Below are 19348 nucleotides of genomic sequence, written 5' to 3' on the forward strand. Positions count from 1 at the left end.
TTTTTTTGTGAGAAACCTGACATACTAGCCACCAGCACCACATGGCTGCATTTCATTACCTTGGGTGCAGCTGTAAAGTTAAGTTTCTGCCTTGAAGTCGAATAATAGTAATTGCATATTATTTCAGGAAAGATTTCTAGATGATGGCATCTTCCCTAGTTATTAGGCAAGCTATTAAACAGGCTGGCTGACACTGAGTGACCCAAGAGGAATGTGTACAAAGATGCTCTTTCACCAAGTCATTACTGTCATACAGAGCAAAATCCTTATAATAACCACAATTTATAAATCACAAAGAACTACACAGATTAAAGTTGTGATACTAAACACTCAAATTTATGAAATGATAAAAGTAAAATATCACCTATGAAGTATTAAACTGCATAGATGCTTTTAGACTACTCCCTCAATCAGACTGAGGGTGTTCAAATTGTGAGTAGCTAATTCAGTGCTTTGTTTTATTCTCATTACTCGTGACTTACAGAAATTATTATCACAGAATTTCTAGGTTGGAAGAGACCTCAAGATCATCGAGTCCAACCTCTGACCTAACACTAACAGTCCTCACTAAACCATATCCTTACATGTGTTGTTTTTTTTTCCCCATTTGTTTTTTAAATTGTCCAATTTGAAAGTAAAGCTCCTTAACTCAAGAAGCTAACAAGTGCCTATTTCATAAACAGAAAGCAGAAGTAAAGACCACACATCCCAAACTAGAGAATATATATTTTAATTAACCTAAATGGAATTAAATTGGCCACTACACAAAGCATCCAGTCATGGCTGGGATCCCCCACACAAACATATTAACATATTGGCAGAAAAGTCATAAATGAAAATTCTCCAAAAAGAAACAGCACATGATCATGTGGCCATGGACTTTATCAATGGAAGTGTAATTGACCTCCATTATGTTAAATATTAGTGAAACTGGTATTGCAATATTCTCCCACCCCCACTTAGCTGATAAGCAGCTTTCAGACTTCAGTATACCTGGAAAAGTTCTACTGTAAGGCACTACGCTGTTTGACAACTGACTAGTCAGACCAGAAATTGTAAATGCATTTCTCCAACCTCTCCCTCTCAAATTATGAAAATTACTGATAGTTGCTAGTGCTGATTCAACATTTAAAAGGATTGAGTACACTCTGCTGGCTTCTCTCAGAAAGATACGTGAACTTGATTGACAAAACCCTTACCAATTGCCAATATTTCTGTTTACTGCTGCTCTTTTCCTACCCTCTCCGATTTCTCCCAGGTCAGCCTTTTCGTGGCAGTGTCTGTCTCATACTGGCCTCATAAACCACCATACTGTCTCATACTGGCCTCATAAACCACCATACCCCTAAACATTCCTTAGTGTTAAACTCATGGATCACAGTTCTGCTCCGGCCATGCACTACTCCCAACTTCTTTTACAAATTGCATGTTTCTGCTGCCATTCGATGCCACTTTTCCCTTGTGTTGCATTATCCAGTTCTGTTTTTTATCCCAGTTTTCTACATACAGGTTAGGCCTATCCCCTTGCCTAAAACAAGGGAGCAGGGCTGGCAGCAGGGCTGGCAGCAGGGCTGACACCAGGCGCTGGTCCAAGCACTACCACAAAAACCCTTGGTGATGCATAAGTGGTTACAAGACCCCATGCCTCATTCACACGCCAAAAGGACCAGGACATCCCAAACAAGTAAACAAAAACATATGACAAAAATGACTCCACTACCATTTTTTTTTCCCCACTTAGAAGTCTGTTTTGACAGCCAAAATAAAAACCACTGTAAGAACAGCGACAGGCTGGTAGTGCATTCCTTCCCCCAGAAAGTAAATGGACAAATTGTAAAACTATAAATAATCCTTAGGATTAAGAAGGAGGCAGGCTACACTGGCCCTAACCATGCCTTTTAAATGAACAATAAACTACTATTTTTTTTTTGTTTTCTTTCCAAAAGGTTCATCACTTGGTGCCTATGCAGTACCCCAGAGGAAAGTAAAAGCAGCAGCAATTTGAACACAGAAACACAGTGCAGACCCAACCTCATGAGCTTTGTGCACTTTTTACTACTTCAAGAGAACGAAATCCTAAACTAGATATCACAGAATCACAGAATTTCTAGGTTGGAAGAGACCTCAAGATCATTGAGTCCAACCTCTGACCTAACACTAACAGTCCCCACTAAACCATATCCCTAAGCTCTACATCTAAATGTCTTTTGAAGACTTCCAGGGATGGTGACTCCACCACTTCCCTGGGCAGCCCATTCCAGTGCCTAACAAATCTTTCAGTAAAGAAGTTCTTCCTAACATCTAACCTAAAACTCCCCTGGCTCAACTTAAGCCCATTCCCCCTCGTCCTGCCACCAGGCACGTGGGAGAACAGACCAACCCCCACCTCGCTACAGCCTCCCTTGAGGTACCTATAAAGAGCGATAAGGTCGCCCCTGAGCCTCCTCTTCTCTAGGCTGAACAAGCCCAGCTCCCTCAGCCGCTCCTCGTAGGACTTGTTCTCCAGGCCCCTCACCAGCTTCGTCGCCCTTCTCTGCACCCGCTCAAGCACCTCCATGTCCTTCTTGTAGCGAGGGGCCCAAAACTGAACACAGTACTCGAGGTGCGGCCTCACCAGAGCTGAGTACAGGGGGACGATCACCTCCCTAGCCCTGCTGGTCACACTGTTTCTGATACAAGCCAGGATGGTGTTGGCCTTCTTGGCCACCTGAGCACACTGCTGGCTCATATTCAGCTGACTATCCACCATCACTCCCAGGTCCTTCTCTGCCTGGCAGCTCTCCAACCATTCCTCTCCCAGCCTGTAGCTCTGCTTGGGGTTATTGCGCCCCAGGTGCAGGACCCGGCACTTGGCCTTGTTGAACTTCATGCAGTTGACCTCAGCCCATCGGTGCAGCCTATCCAGATCCTCCTGCAGAGATTTCCTACCCTCAAGCAGATCGACACACGCACCTAACTTGGTGTCATCTGCAAACTTACTGAGGGTGCACTCGATGCCCTCATCCAGATCATCGATGAAGATATTAAAGAGGACCGGCCCCAGCACCAAGCCCTGGGGGACGCCACTAGTGACTGGCCTCCAACTGGACTTGACTCCATTTACCACGACTCTTTGGGCCTGGCTATCCAGCCAGTTTCTAACCCAACGAAGCGTGCGCCAGTCCAAGCCAAGAGCAGACAGTTTCTTGAGGAGAATGCTGGGGGAGACGATGTCAAAAGCCTTGCTGAAGTCAAGGTAGACCACATCCACAGCCTTTCCCTCGTCCACCCAGCACGTCACTTTGTCATAGAAGGAGATCAGGTTCGTCAAGCAGGATCTGCCTTTCATAAACCCATGCTGACTGGGCCTGATCGCCTGCTTGCCCTGCAAATGCTGCGTGATGACTCTCAGGAGGATCTGCTCCATGAGCTTCCCTGGCACTGAGGTCAAACTGACAGGCCTGTAGTTTCCCGGGTCTGCCCTCCGGCCTTTCTTGTAGCTGGGCGTCACATTTGTTAGCCGCCAGTCAACTGGGACCTCCCCCGATAGCCAGGACTGCTGATAAATGATGGAAAGCAGGTTGGCCAGCTCCTCTGCCAGTTCTCTCAGTACGCTCAGGTGGGTCCCATCCGGCCCCATCGACTTGTGCACATCTAAGTGCCGTAGCAGGTCACCAACCAGTTCTTTGTGGATAGTGAGGGCCACATCCTGCTCCCCATCCCCTTCCACCAGCTCAGGGTACCGGGTATCCAGAGAACAACCGGTATTGCCGCTAAAGACTGAGGCAAAGAAGGCATTGAACACCTCCGCCTTTTCCTCATCTCTTGTAACTAAGTTTCCCCCCGCATCCAGTAAAGGATGGAGATTCTCCTTAGTCCTCCTTTTTGTGTTGATGTATTTATAGAAACGTTTTTTGTTATCTTTAACGGCAGTAGCCAGATTGAGCTCCAGATGAGCTTTGGCCTTCCTAATTTTGTCCCTGCACAGCCTCGCTACATCCTTAAAGTCCTCCCTAGTGGCCTGCCCACTTTTCCAAAGATTATAAACCCTCTTTTTTCTCCTAAGATCAAGCCACAATTCTCTGTTGAGCCAGGCTGGTCTTCACCCTGCCAGCTCGTCTTTGGGCACGTGGGGACAGACCGTTCCTGTGCCATTAAGATTTCCCTCTTGAAGAGCGCCCAGCCTTCCTGGACCCCTCTGCCCTTCAGAACTGCCTCCCAAGGGACTCCACCAACTAGTGTCCTGAGCAGCTCAAAGTCAGCCCTCCTAAAGTCCAATACAGCGGTTTTTCTGGTCCTCTTCCTGGCCTCGCCAAGAATAGTGAACTCCACCATTTCGTGGTCACTCTGCCCAAGACAGCTCCCGACAATCACATCCTCCACCAGTCCTTCTCTCTTTGTGAAGAGAAGGTCTAGCGGGGCACCACCCCTGGTAGGCTCACTAACCAGCTGCGTCAGGAAGCTATCTTCCACGCTCTCCAGAAACCTCCTAGACTGCTTCCTCTGGGCTGTGTTGTGCTTCCAGGATATGTCAGGGAAGTTGAAGTCCCCCACGAGAACAAGCGCTGAAGATTTCGCAACTTCTGTCAGCTGCCTGTAGAATTCCTCATCCGTCTCCTCATCCTGGTTTGGCGGTCTATAGCAGACCCCGACCAGGACACTAGCCTTGTTGTCCCTGCCGATCCTAACCCAAAGGGACTTGACCTTGTCATTCCCAGCCTCGGGTGCTACAACCTCGAATGACACTCTAATACAGAGAGCCACACCACCACCCCTTCTGTGCTGCCTGTCCCTTCTGAAGAGCTTATAGCCAGGCATTGCAGCACTCCAGTCATGAGACTGGTCCCACCATGTCTCCGTGATGGCAACCAAGTCGTAGCCTGCCTGCTGCACGATGGCTTCCAGCTCCTCCTGTTTGTTACCCATGCTGTGTGCATTGGTGTAGATGCACTTCAGCTGGGCCATTGCCTTATCCTCCGGCCTTGCCGTTGTTCCCCCTGGCACAGCCCCAACAATCCTAGCTTCAGCCCGATCCCCCTTCCTACCTCTCAATGAGCCCTGCCAGCTCCTGGCCCAGGATCCTTTTTCCCCTAAAAGATAGGGACCCGTCTGTGGCCATCAGGCCAGGTGCTGAGTAAAGTGCCCCATGATCGAAAAACCCAAGATTTCTGCGTTGGCACCAGCCCTGGAGCCACGTGTTTAACAGGTAGGCTTTCCGTGCCCTCTCTGTACCCCTCCCTGCCACCGTAGGGATGGATGAAAACACCACCTGCACTCCCGCTCCATCCACTAACTGACCCAGCCCCCTAAAGCCTTGTTTGATAGCCTTCAGGCTTCTCTCTTCAATGTTGTCACTGCCTGCCTGGACTATCAAAAGAGGATAATAATCAGAGGGGCGTACCAGGTTGGGAAGCTTCCTGGCAACGTCCCTGACCCTGGCCCCAGGGAGGCAGCAGACTTCCCTACGGGTAGGGTCAGGCCGACAAATAGGTCCCTCTGTTCCCCTAAGAATAGAGTCTCCAAAATATTTTATTGTATTATCTAGCAATTTTCAGAGAAATGACCTTAAGAGTAACTGCCCTACGTTGCTCTTAGCTCTGACAAAATAATTAAAAACGAACAACAAAACCCAACTAAACATAGAGGACAAAACCACTTTCTCAAGTATGCTTTTATATTTATGCTCATATAAATGCTTTTTTTATACAGGTTCGTTGGTGTCACAGAATCAAGCCTCTCCTTGTAAACAGGTATGCCAACAAAGTATCGGAATGGCATCATTGCCTCATCTCCACAGTGCACAGCTGCACGTGCTAGATAAGTCATTTGGCATTCACAGAGCAGCTACTGGGGAAAAAAAAAAATTCTCTCCACAGAGAACACAGATGACGGTACAGTCCACTGAGACATTTCACACTACATACATGTACACCGATTGTTAGGATTTTAACTTTCTTAAAGTAGCAGTTTAAGTACTAAAAGAAGTCAAACTGTTTTGCCTTTGCACCCTGTTTAAACGCCTCAGTAATAGAAACAGAATCTTTGAAATAAATTAACCCATTTGAAAAAAAAAATCCTAAACAGATGAAAAGCTAGTCAAAAGAGTTCCAAGATTATATTAATAAGAAACTTATTATATTCAAACTTGCATGGCACAGGGTTAGTTTTTTGTTAGTTTGTTTGCTATTTGTTTTTTAAGCAATGAGAAGAAAACATTGCCACAGGTGCCTGACAGCAAGTCCATCCCTAATCTATCCTCTACATCACTAATGTTGAAAGTTGTAAAACAGCTGTGTTGTGATTTTAGATCTCCAGCTCCAATGTAAGACAAGGACTAGAATATATCATTCAACAATTTCACTTCTTGTTACAGACAAAACTCCTGAACCACACAAGTACAAAATTCACCATATCTCGTTGCCAGCACTTACTAGCACAGAAATGCTAGTAGAACTAGTAAAACGTTCAGATCTGTTAATATACATAAAGCATACAATGTACAGAACACTTCCTTTCCCATAAGATAGGTCTTTGAGTAACAGTAGATGTTGGGAACGGATTGCTCAGATCTGAGATTTTTTCTGGAAGGCATACCACAGTGTGGGGCTAGCTAGCTAGGCAGCTGAATTCATCTAAAAGCCTGTTACCAGACGGGGTGGAATCTCCTTCCTTGCTCCTTAGCCCCTGCAAGCCGTATGGTCTCATGCCCTTCTTTATGGTGTTTCTCTGGTTTATAGACCTGCTGATGAGCTAGGTGACCCCAACTGAACCAGCAGCAATTTTATTTATTTATTTTTTCTGGGCACAGAATCAGCAAAAGGAAAGCAGTCACTGTTAGAGTAGGACAAGAGTCATGCCCTTTATACATGAAGGATTACAACTGGCACAAACCATTAACTACATTTTAATGCCAGCAAATTAAGTATTTCAGTTAAGGCAAAGCAGTCACAGGAAGCAAACTCGTGCAAATCTGGTGACATTTCTGATGCTTGTTAATAACTTCAGACCAAGGAAGTAGTGAACAGAGCTTGGAGACATCCTCGAGGCAGTGCTGTTCAGTGACAGAGGCAGGTTCACAGAAATTCAGGCAGTTCTCAATCCAAGCCTATTAATGCTCCAGGTCACTGTTAAGACACAGGTAACAAGCCCACCCACCATACTGGGCGATACACTGGAGAATGGCTGCACTGCATTGCCAGAAGTAGCATGTTCCCTAATGCATGAAACAAATGCACTGATACCATCAATAAAAGAAAACCTGTAACTTTTCCATTTTGATACCTCTTGTTGCCTATGAGGAGTGCAAAACCTGCAGACTCACTGCTCAGGCACAATTTCTGTCTTAGACATCCCAGTGAAACCATTTCACTCAGGCCCTTACGTTGCCTGCATACACATGGAACAAAGATCCCTGCAATCTTCTGTAAAACAACATGCAGCTTCAAGGCAACATGGTTTAAGAAATCCAACTTGCATGAATATAATTCTTCAAAGAATCTAGGTGATGCAGTAGATGCTACTTACCACTTCCTCAAATTCAGTGAGAAGATATTGAAATGCACACAATCTCAATACACTCGTATACAACTTTAAATTGCATTGGTAAGTATTCATGCTAAGTAGAAGATTGTACAGTAACCCTTGTAATACCCTGGTGAAGTATGAAGTCTGGCCCTCTCTGAGAACTCACAGGTTCAGAAAGATTAACGATTTAAACAAAAATCATTGAAAGGCTATCACAGTTTCAGCTGCTGCACCTGCTTTAGTCTTTTGCTCCCCTGCTGTCTAAATACATTGCTCCCCTCGGTGCCTAGAGGAAGAAGATATCTTGCATGCAGTAATTCTGTATGAGCTCATGTATCAGGGCATTAACACATGGAAGAACTTAACATTATTTCAATGCTTGCCATTTAGGATGAGCAGTTACTTTTCACATGTACTTAAAATTTCTGGTTAACTGTATTTATTACATTTTAAAACAGCGAGAAAAAGGTTCTCAGGAACCTTTTCAAAATTAAAATTGCTTTTAAATTGAAGCTGTGGTCTTAAAAGTATTGTAGGACTTGCTTGTAGCCAGAATATAGACATTATTAAACTGCACCTAAGTGTACCATTTCCAGAATATTTGTATGAGATGCAGGTTCCTCTAAGTGAAGATGCATTGAAATAGTATTTATTTCATAATAACCTTTCCAGAAGAAAAAGCCAATTTTATAAATATATGAAGCTGAACAGCATCCAAAAGCAAGCTTATCTATCAAGCTGGAAGTCATAAGAGCCAGAAGTTGTGCACCAAGAGTTCATTCTGAAGTTTTTTATATTTATCCAGGCTCATATTGCTTTATCTTTTGTCACTCACTTAAAAAGCATGTGCTCAATGTTTGACAGAAATATTGAGAACTTATGAAGTGCAATTTGGCAACAGCGAGCCCTGTCTCCCATATGTTCACCAAAAGGAGTATCAACCAACAACTCTTTAACAAGCTCTCAGTAATTACCTACTCTGAACAGCAAACCTCAACAGAAAATAAAGAATATTTTTCTTTCACAATGTAAGTAACTTAGTTTACAGCAAAGCATAGTGCAAAAAGTGACAACGCATGTAATCTACACCACCACTTCCACAGACTGGTTACTCCCTTTGGCATGTCAATGTGGCAAGTTCAACAAGAACTGACACTAAGAGCACAGCCCACCAGAACTCAAAATGCGCAGGCACAGCTTGCACATACAGACACCAGGGATGGAGCATCGTGGTACCTATGAGTGGTTAACCAGCATTTGTCTCAATGCAGCTCCCACTTTACACCGAAGCTTTCGGACTTTGCAGGGTAATATTGTCTTAAACAAGGCTTTGCTGCTTCTGCTAGCTACCGGAATGCTGCCAACACACGAGTCACATGAATAACCAAATTAAGTGACAATTCTTGGACATTATTATAAAAAGCAAAATGAGAAGGTTAAGGAATTTGCTTTTTGTTTCCTGAGGTTTTATGTGTTTTAAGCATGCTTTATTCGGATTGAAACTTAAGAGCAGCTCCAAAACTGCATATAAAAATCCTGCCCTTTCCCCTATTTGTTTCAGAGGGAAAGAAAGAGAAAGAGGGAACAAGTCTCTTTATACCATGCAAAGATTCAGATACTTTGGGCTAACACTTCAACAACTAGGAACTGGAATCTGCTCTTCCTTGCCACAGACACGCTACGGATCGCCGTGTCAAACAGTTTAATCATTAGTTTAATTTAGCAAAACAGGTTTATTCTTTCCAAGAAGAAAAGTCAATGGACCGATGTTTTATCAAGGGTTTTTTTACTGGCTCTTTATGGTTACCATTCATTATTTATGTAACTCAGGAATGCTGTTTTGAAGACCACTGGGATGAATAGATACATTTTATCACTTACATATTTAAAATTGATTTTCATGCATATTAACATGAGATCTCCAGCATATTCCTAGTGTGCAAGATGAACAAGTTTTTAGTCCATAAAAAAAATAAAGCCAGGAGAGACAGAAGCACCAGAAACAGCACACAAAAGCCTATACAAAGCATCATGGTTTAGGAGATCTGTCACTTGTTTGATGCAAAGGATAAGCATGAGAATCAAAATTAATTATAATTTATTATCTGAAACGTAAAACACAAACTGAAGAAAAAAATCCCCTCCTCATCAGGTAGAAATTAATCTCAAATGAAAAGCAAAAAATTTCAAAGACGTTATATTTTTTTTAACCTCAGAAACACTTACAAAAAGCCAGCTAATAAATAATTTAGGCAGATGCTTTTAGGAAACCCATTCACAGCTAAATGGTTCCAACAATGGGATATTGAGCTAACAGAAGCTGTTTTATACCAAAGCAATTGTTTCAGCTTGAGAATTCAAGCAAAGAGGTCACTTTATTATTCATTTATACTGAATATTTATTCAATTCTTTTGATTAGTTTTTGAACAGCTGCATAAATCTTGCAACATCTTACTGCTATACTGCTAGACAAACAGGTCAACATGACTCAGTAAATCAGAAACTGGTTAAAATTTCCAAAGCACAGCACACATCGGTTATGTAAAACTAGCACTTGCACAGTAAATACAGGCTAGCACACAGTTTGGGGAACTGAATATAGCTCTTAAGAACTGAGAAATCCTGGCACTAATTGTGTCCAAATGGAAGCAGTAACTTGACCAATCACACCTGTGGAACCATCTGAGATCTTTTTGCATTCATTTATTCCACTCATCAAATTTCAGGAGTGTCTTACATGTATTTCATTGAAACAAAAGTCTGACTGCACCCATGCACTCACCTAGGGTTTTTTTTTGTTTGTTGCTTTTGTGTGTTTTAATGATGTTTTTAAAATACATGTATTTATCTCAGATTGACCATAGAGACCAACACAGCTGCCTTAGGACAGTTTTCCTACAGGGCAGGGCTCAACCTGAGGGCCTTCAGAATTCTCATTTTTGGGAGGAAGAGTCCTCACACAGGGACAAGCAATATTGCATCAAGACTCTGCCCCTTCCCACCTACCAGCAACATTCTCCCCTGCCATCCTGTCTCAGTCTAGTATGGAACCAACCACCACCTTTTCTTTTCTGTTCTTCCTTCCCGTGACTCAGATGGAAAGTGAGAACAGTTGTGGAAGAGACGGCTTCTTGTAGGGGCAGGATGTTTGATTTAAGAGAGGGACTTGGGCTCCCATCTCTGGAATGGAGGAGATGGGTAGCTTACAAGCAAGCAACAGATTGGCCCCAAACCCTGAAACAGTCCTCCCCTGTCTTTTATTGTCCCTTCTTAGTCTTTGCCCATTCACATCACCACACCTTCCATTTCCTTCACCATCTGCATGCCAGCTGTCCGCTCCCAAAGAACCTGCTCTGGCATTATCACACCCAGCTGGGCATGTTGATTGGCACAGCCTACAGCAGCAGCACAGATACACTGTAACTGGGACACGAGACCATCACAACTTCAGTGCCACCTTTATATACCAAACTCATTGTATGAGTAATCACAGATGTCAACATTTTTTTTTTTAATTTATTTTTTTTTTTAACACCTACAAGGATGAAAAAAGAAAAAGGCAGAAGAGGAAAGTTTGTAACGTACAAACCAACTGTATCAACTGGCTATCCTGAGCAGACCCATGCAGGGGTGCCTGCGAATCAGCCTTCAAATGATCTGCTGTTCAATTTTATAACTGCACATTATTTCAGTCCAATATTCAGTATTTGAATTACTGCTGCAACTGAAAAATAAGGATACTTTCCAAATCTGAACGACATTTAAAAAAAATTGGTAGGCATCCAATCAGTTAACACTCCATCCAGATTATTATAGAACAAATCAGATTTTCATAATTTTTCCCACACATTCTCCTCATTAAAAGGATTCAAAACAAATCTGAATTTTATTTTATTTTTTTTACAGTGTTTAAACTCATATCTGAGGCCAAATCTAACCACCCTATAAATATGGGGAAACTTCCACACATCCATCATGTTCTCATTTCATTTATTTTCCATAAATGTTTTTGTTGCACGTGTTACATGTATTAATACCAACTCAAAGCCAGAAGCAACTCTTAAGAGGTAAGCATAAACATATGTCTGCAGCAACATCTTGCTTTGTATCACATTGTTTGACAGCTCTGATGTTGTTTGGTTTTTTTTGTTTGTTTGTTTTGTTTTATAGTCCAGAAGATGCAGACATATTTATATAAACAGGTTCAAAACAGGCCACATCATTAGTTTTTCCTAGGTTCTTTACCTAAACACAGCCCACTAAATCACGAGGACGAGTAGTGACTTTTATTGCCAAAGCCATTCATTAAAGAATTTTAAATCAGGAAATAGAATAACAGAATTGATTTTATGATTTATTTATTACAGCAAAAAACAAGAGACAAGCAATTTTACCGTAAAAATCGCACAGCTTTTTGGTAATTGAAGTTGCTGTAGTTTATCAGCTTGGCTGGCTGAATACTTTCAGTATATAAGATTTTACTAACCTGACTTCATAAAAATCTATGAAAACTATAATCACCTGAGCTTTCAAATAAATAACTTGTTTCCTAGCACATAGGCCACAGAACAAGCCTCCCAGTTTGTCAATGCATTAAAAAGAAAGACACAGGTGCCAGAAAGATTCAGTTTATATATTGTGGAAAGAACTGAATGTCTGCAGAATATCTATTTGCTGTAACAAAATGAACTTGAAAACAAAAAGAAATTGTGATGGTGGTGAATGTGTCTGAATGCTTGGCACACAATGGGCTATTAACTCAGTTGATAGTAGTGGGGAAGTTACTGTAGCACTATGTGTGTATACACGTACATGCACACAAGTATATATATAAAACTAATAGCCTTGGAAGTCGTGTCCAGAGAAACAAGCAAGCAGTTTGAAAAGGCGGTGGAAAATGTACAGAGAGAAAGTTGCTTTTGTGATTTACAGATATCCTGTACATGAAGGTATCAACTTAAAACCAGAAAAAAAAAAAAAATGTTGTAATTCACCACAAAGACAAATCCTTTTGGAAATGCAAAAAGGTGACACAATTCCAACCCTTCATTCAATTCTTTCTCAGCATATACCTCGCACATCGAGACCAAACTGAGTAAGATTAATCAGTCTGAAATAAAAAGTTGCAGACATTTCAGATAAGTTCCTACTTCACAAACATCATTTGCAAATACACAGCCCAGAGTACACTTCTACTGAACATAATTTAGATTAAGTCTAAACTTCTAACGTGCTCACTACTGCATGGCGTGCTGGTAGCACCGCTGACTATAATGCGGAGATGATGACATGCAAGGAGTGTCAGCAAGTTACACAGCTAGCTAAAAGAGGACCACTTTTGTTTTGACATAATTCTTTATTTGTAACTTCTCACTAGGAGTTATATGGCCCATTTGCCTAAATATAGGCTGGGTCAACAATGCTCTTTCTGCTATAGGGAGGCTGATGTACTCATAACTCTCTGCAGAGATAAGTATGTATGAGGAAGTATGATAAATACTCGGAGAATGTTAAAGAATTAGATAATAACGCAGTATTTATGCATCCTAAACCTGAAAGCTTCTTTATTTTAGCTTTGTAAGACAGATAATGGTGATCTCAGTGGGTTTTTCTACTGCTTTTTCTTTTTAGAACTTAAGTGTGGGAATTCACACAGAATAATTCTAAAGTGGGATAAGATTTCAGTCACTTAATCAAAAGTGTTATCTACACTGCTATTCTTACTGGCTCCACAGCATTTGACATGAGCATTTGAATAAATAAGGATGACACTCGTAGAACTATCATGTACAATGGTCTATTTCCAGTCATTGTTCTCAGCAGTAAGTTTATGGGTAGTTCCTCAATCCAGAAACCACTAAGGGCTCATGGATCCAAATACAGTCAACTAAATAAAAAATATCTGAAAAACAAACTGCTTTTCTTCATAACTGGAAGCAATACTTCCAGTAAATTCAGAGACATTTGTCACTTTTCATTTTTTTACCATGTGCATCTGAGCAGAGAAGTAATGTCAGACAGCCTTATGAAAGTTTGTAACTCACTACAATCTACAGGATCCTCATAACCCATGTAAACAGCCATATTAGCTTGCACCTCTTAAAAGCTTAAAACAAAAACAACCATAAACATGCTCAACTAAATCCAGTAATTCCAATCTTTTCAAGAGTCTGTTACCCCTCCTCAACCACAACAGTAGTCCATTCTTTGCCCTATATGCAAACATTACTACTATGCAATACTTGCCCCGGTCTCATTTCATTCTATACAAACCACTGCTACTAAAACCATTCTGTTTGCTACTAATTAGAATCAAGCAACTTGCTTTTTGCTCTGACCAAATAATTGTCCTCCTAAATCCTCCAGTTCTTGGCATTTTATTTAACCTCATGCTCATTGTTCCATTCAGCTCCGATTTTATTTACATTTATGCTCTCATTAGCCATTAAATGATACTTAACCCAATTACTACTATCTCCTCTCACTCCTCAGGTGCAAGAATCACCATCTGAATAGCTTTCCTAGCACCAGATACACCCTAGATTATCTTCTCATGCTTCTTTTGACTGGCATGTTAAAGCCAACTCTTTCCTATAGACAGTGTAAACAGAACAGACATGGATATGGAAACAGAATGAACACAGTAACTATAACAATTTATCCTTTACTGTGCAAAGCAAGTGGATAATCTGAACATGAGGTATGGTGTTCACTGATCTATACAATGTGAAATGGGATTATCTAATTCCCAAAGCATTTACAAATATATTTGGCTAATTCTTGATGCTTGCTCAAGAGTGTTACCTTGCACAATACTTAAGTAACATGTTACTATCTATAGTAATTATATGAATTAGGAACTCAGGTTTACAAGTTGTTTATACAGTCACGCAGTTTTTTCTTTAAAACTAACTCCTCTCCTAAAATCCAAAATATATAAATCTACTGAATAATGAAACAAGAAGCAATATGAAAAAATACAAAAACAACTTCCAAGAAAGTTAAACGTGCATTTCCTGTAGGTCTTATCTCCATTGATTTGTCTCAAAGCTAAGCTCAGCTCAAAAGTTCGAATGAAGATTAAAAAAAAATCTGGAGACTTTGCATGTTTATTAATACACAAATTGTAGACACATTAGCATCCAGACTGAGTTATGAGATTTAAGTTATTTTACATGTGCTCTACAACACACAAAAAGGCTTTCTACTGCAGCTTTCACTTGCAAATGGAAAGAAATCAAACATGCATCAGTCCCACGGATATCTGGAGGCAAAAACAGATCATAAAAGTCCTGATAGTTTTGCTTTGTGCAGAGTGACAGTAAATAACTTTAAAAGAAAACAACACTGCATCAAGTGAAAAAAGTAGCCATACTCTACTTACAGGTTCGGCTCCTAGGAGGGTCATGGAAAACTGTCAACTAAATCCAGTTTGGGCTTGTTGTCTTTGCTGCAACACATGCAGGTAGTATGAGTTTTGTTCCTCCTAAAGGATCTGGACTAGCTCAGTGGCTTTGCCATTCGAATCGCAGACACTGTTAGCCTGGAGGATTTTACAAGAGATAGCTGAAGTCCTGGCTTAGTACTGAAGTAATTTCAGAAACACTTACCTATTTGTACTTGTTCTGGCTGGCTTAATGATACAAATGCTGATGTGTCATCTATCCACGACACCTGAATGTTACCTATAAAAAGCAAAAGAAATGGTTATGACCACAAAAAAAGAAGGTCTCAAAATTGGTCACGTATTTTATATGCTGGGCCATGGAAGACAAAATAGTCAACTAAGCATATTTTCAGCAGAGAATATCTTTTTTTGTCAACAGGAGTCCGTGGTAAAGGTGTATAATTACAAGCCTGGAACTGTTCAGAAAGCAGTGGCCATTAGGGCTGCATGTTCATTCTGTTTACTATTAAACCCTCTTAGTAAGGGCCAAAAGGAAAAACGTAAGAGATGCGTAACACCTTTCTGATCCTATAGGATTTCTGCTTCTTCATAGCTTCAGCTTCACCCCCCAGTCTTTTAGCAATTCAAGTAATCTTAGTGTTTTGGTTTTTTTTATTCCTCCTTCCACGTGTCCTGTATAATACTGAAACAAAAATTTGAAGCAATTTTGCTAGGAAATTTCAGCTCTGTACTGAGAAAAAGAACAGCTTTTTGGGTTTAAAAACCTCTCCATCCTTCAGAACTGCAACATCTCCTGAAGACACAGCATGGAATGGCTAAGTTATCACTCAGTTTCTTTCCTCATACAGACATGCAAGATAAGGGATTCCAGTAGAAGAATGGGGCATGGGGGTAGAAGATGGTTCACACAAGCGGAGAACTCTAGGTATTATAACACTCTAAATCATCAAAATCTGGTTTGTGCCATACTACACACAATTTCCTGGATGTGCAATGAAAACTTAATTTGAGTAAATACGAGGACAAATGCAACTGCGCACCTCATTTGGAAGCTGTTACCATGGAACAGTGACTGGAAAAACATTCCTCCACTCATCAAGCAGCAATTCCATTTCCGATTCCATTTTAATGTCACATTAGCACAAAAAGAGCTTACAAACAAGCAAAAGCATAAGCAAGGATTCTCATCCGAGACACAAGGACTTACTGTAGTCTGAAATCCCTTTACATCTCCTGTCCTTATCTAAGTGCTTTATTGTTTGTATACTTGTCGTGGTTCCGCTCGAGTGGGCAGCCGAGCTCCACCACAGCCGCTCTCTCACTCCCCCTCCTCAAAGAGGAACGGGGAGAAAATATGTGAAAAGGGGCTCAAGGGTTGAGATAAGGACGAGAAAATCACTCAGTAATTATTGTAACGGGCAAAACAGACTCGGCATAAGGAGATAGTAAGATTTATTGCCTATTACTAACAAGCTAGAGAAGTGAGAAAACAAAGGAAAAAGCAAACCAAAAGCACCTTCCCCCCCATCCACCCTCTTCCACCTCCTCCCCCCGAGCGGCGCTGGGGAACGGGGGAATGGGGGTTATGGTCAGTCTACAGCACTTCTTCTCTGCCGCTCCTTCTCGGTCACTCTCGTCCCCTGTGCTGTGGGGTCCCACCCACGGGATGCAGTCCTTGATGAACTGATCCGGCGTGGGCTTCCCACAGGCAGCAGCTCTTCCAGAACTGCTCCAGATATGGGTCCATACCACAGGGTCCGTCCCTCAGGAGAAAACTGCTCCAAACTGGCTCCCCTACGGGCAGCAGCTTCTGCCGGGTCACCTGCTCCTGCGTGGGCTCCTCTCCACGGGCTACAGGTCCGGCCCGGAATCTGCTCCGGCAGGGGTCTTCCACAGGCGGCAGCCTCCGTCGGTGCAGGCCCACCTGCTCCACCGTGGTCTCCTCCACGGGCTGCAGCATGGAACCCTGCTCCACCGTGGTACTCCATGGGCTGCAGGGGGACATCCTGCTTCACCATGGTCCTCACCACAGGCTGCAGGGGACTTCTGCTCCAGCGCCTGGAGCACCTCTCCCCCTCCCTCTACACTGACCTTGGCACCTGCAAGGCTGTTTCTCACTCCCTTGACTCTCCCGGCTGCTGTCTGGCGCAGCGTTTTTTCCCTGTCTTAAATATGCTCTCACAGAGGCGCAAACAACATCGCTTATTGGCTCAGATCTGGAAAACAATGGGGCCCTTCCCAAACATGAGGCAGCTTCTAGATCTTTCTCACAGAAACCACCCCTATGGCTCCCTGCTACCAAAACCTTGCCACGTAAACCCACTACAATACTTCAGATACTGAAAATTGCTAGCACTTTTTTTCAGGGAGACTAAGGAAATCAAGTTTATATAATGTTACATCACTGTTCAACCTTCAGACATTACAAGGTTAAAAAAATGATGCAAACTGACTTAAAACGCTTTTTATTTTCAGATGTCTAATCTATTAAAATTTAATTTAATTACAGGTTACAAGGTTAGAGAAGTCTCTTCTGAAATCCAGCCAGATAATAAGCAGATTTTCTAATTATAAAAAATAAAAGCCTAGTTAGATTTAGTTTGCATGCTATACATCTGAGTAGCCAGCTATTTAGAACTTTAAGTTGTGATCATTTTGATCATTGCCAAAACCATACTCAAATCAGTATGGTTTCTGACATTTTCGTATATTAAAGAGCTAAGGCTGCTAGTAAGAGCAGCTTTCACTGAGAAGGCAAATGTTAGAATTTCTTTAAACACTTCATAAGGCAAATTTCTAATAATTCAGTCTTGAAAAACACAGGTCTTCACTGCCTATGGGTAAGGATCTTTACTCTATGGAGAACAAGATCTAGGCAACTTAACATTTCACAACATGGGAACTGCCGAAGCTGATTTAAAATTGCAGCTCAAAATTAGTGTATGTTTGATAGCTTTCTTTAAATATTAGAAACTACTGCAAAAATTACCGTTGCACTAAGGACATTGGCAACTTACTGCTCCAAATTTCTTTAAATATTGAGTCCTCCTTTTTTGCAAATTTTTCAAATTACAATTTTTTCTAATTACAATTTAAGATTTTTTTTTTTGAGACAGCTGACATATTCTTCCATAATTCTGCAAGACCTAAGCGCTGTCCAGATTCTGTCCCTCTCCTATATGGAAATTAATGAATTCCATTATCTATCTTGAGCAGACAACAAAAAAGACCAGAAAGAAAAATTATCCTGCATAACTTACAAATGTATCTATCCTTAGAATAAAACAGCACAGAGGATCAGCGATGGACCAAAAATCTCTTGAATGAATTTAGCTGATACCAAATGGACATCAGTGCCCATGTTTCCATTAAGTACCAATTAAAAATAAGTAAATAAAAATCAAATCTAATGATGGCACATGATTTCAGGATCAGACATTTATTCATTGCTACTGTAAGGCTGCTGCACTCTAAATGGCTTTGGTATTTTAGATAATTAAGGGTTTCAATACCTGCCAACATATCTTTATACTTACTATCTTTATACTTACATTTATTCAGTTTAAATATATAATTGTAAGAGCATGTCAAACATTAAAGAGCGAACACTGAGCTGCAGTCTAAAGAGAACTGCAACAAATGGTCTTTCACAATTCTCCATGCTTAACAAACACTCTGTTCGGATATGTTGCCTTTTTATTTTTATTTTTTTTTTGTTAAGAAATAGGAATTTAAGAAACAAGATTGATAAATGAGGCCATCCAGAAGTATTGCTAGGTACTCAGTAAATATTGTGTATTTCAAAAGTATGGTGAAAGGACAAAACAGATCTGAAAAGCAAATGCATCTGTACTTGAAGTGCAATATTAAACAATCAACATAGCTGCATGCCAGCTTACTGCAAGGCTAATCCAAATAAGCAACATTCAGCAATGTAATAGAATACTTCTAGAATACTAAAATATTTCTCTCTAGAGAACTAAAACAGAAGATTTCTTCTTCTGCACTTTCATAATAGGTCAAATGCCTTCAATACTTTGAAATGACCACTGCTAGCTAAATGACCCTTGTCTATTTGCTACTACACTACTACAGGCAAAAGTCCCTTGCTAAAAAAAAGTTAATGTCAAATAAAGTATTAGAACTTGAAATAAAGAGATCTTCACCTAGCTAGATTAAAACCTGATTTGTTGCTTCTGAGATGAAGGTGGAAAGTAATGTGTGTGTTTGGGTTTTATTATTATTTTAAACAAATAAATTTTAAACCTTTCTATATAAATACATACAAATAAGCAAACAACATTAAAATCTATAGAATAAAATTATACTGTTAAATCATGTCATTCAGACAGGGTTTTCTTCATTTTTTTTGTACCACAATGATAAAAGGTACGGAAAGTCTTCTGTATAAGAGACTAAGTAAACTAGGATTCAGA

At 41.0% G+C, this 19348-nt stretch overlaps 1 protein-coding gene across 2 annotated transcripts in view; it reads right to left on the reverse strand.

The window, feature by feature from the left end:
• PARN (poly(A)-specific ribonuclease) overlaps positions 1-19348 on the reverse strand; it is a 67523-nt gene that overhangs the window by 15552 nt on the left and 32623 nt on the right. For both annotated transcript variants that reach the window (XM_082772417.1, XM_082772418.1), the window contains exon 21: positions 15115-15189. In XM_082772417.1, coding sequence (XP_082628543.1) covers positions 15115-15189 — 75 coding nt within the window. The remainder of the gene's footprint in view (positions 1-15114; positions 15190-19348) is intronic.

This window comes from Aythya marila (genome assembly GCF_965140915.1).
Source record: "Aythya marila genome assembly, chromosome: 15".
In the NCBI taxonomy this organism is placed as follows: Eukaryota; Metazoa; Chordata; class Aves; order Anseriformes; family Anatidae; genus Aythya; species Aythya marila.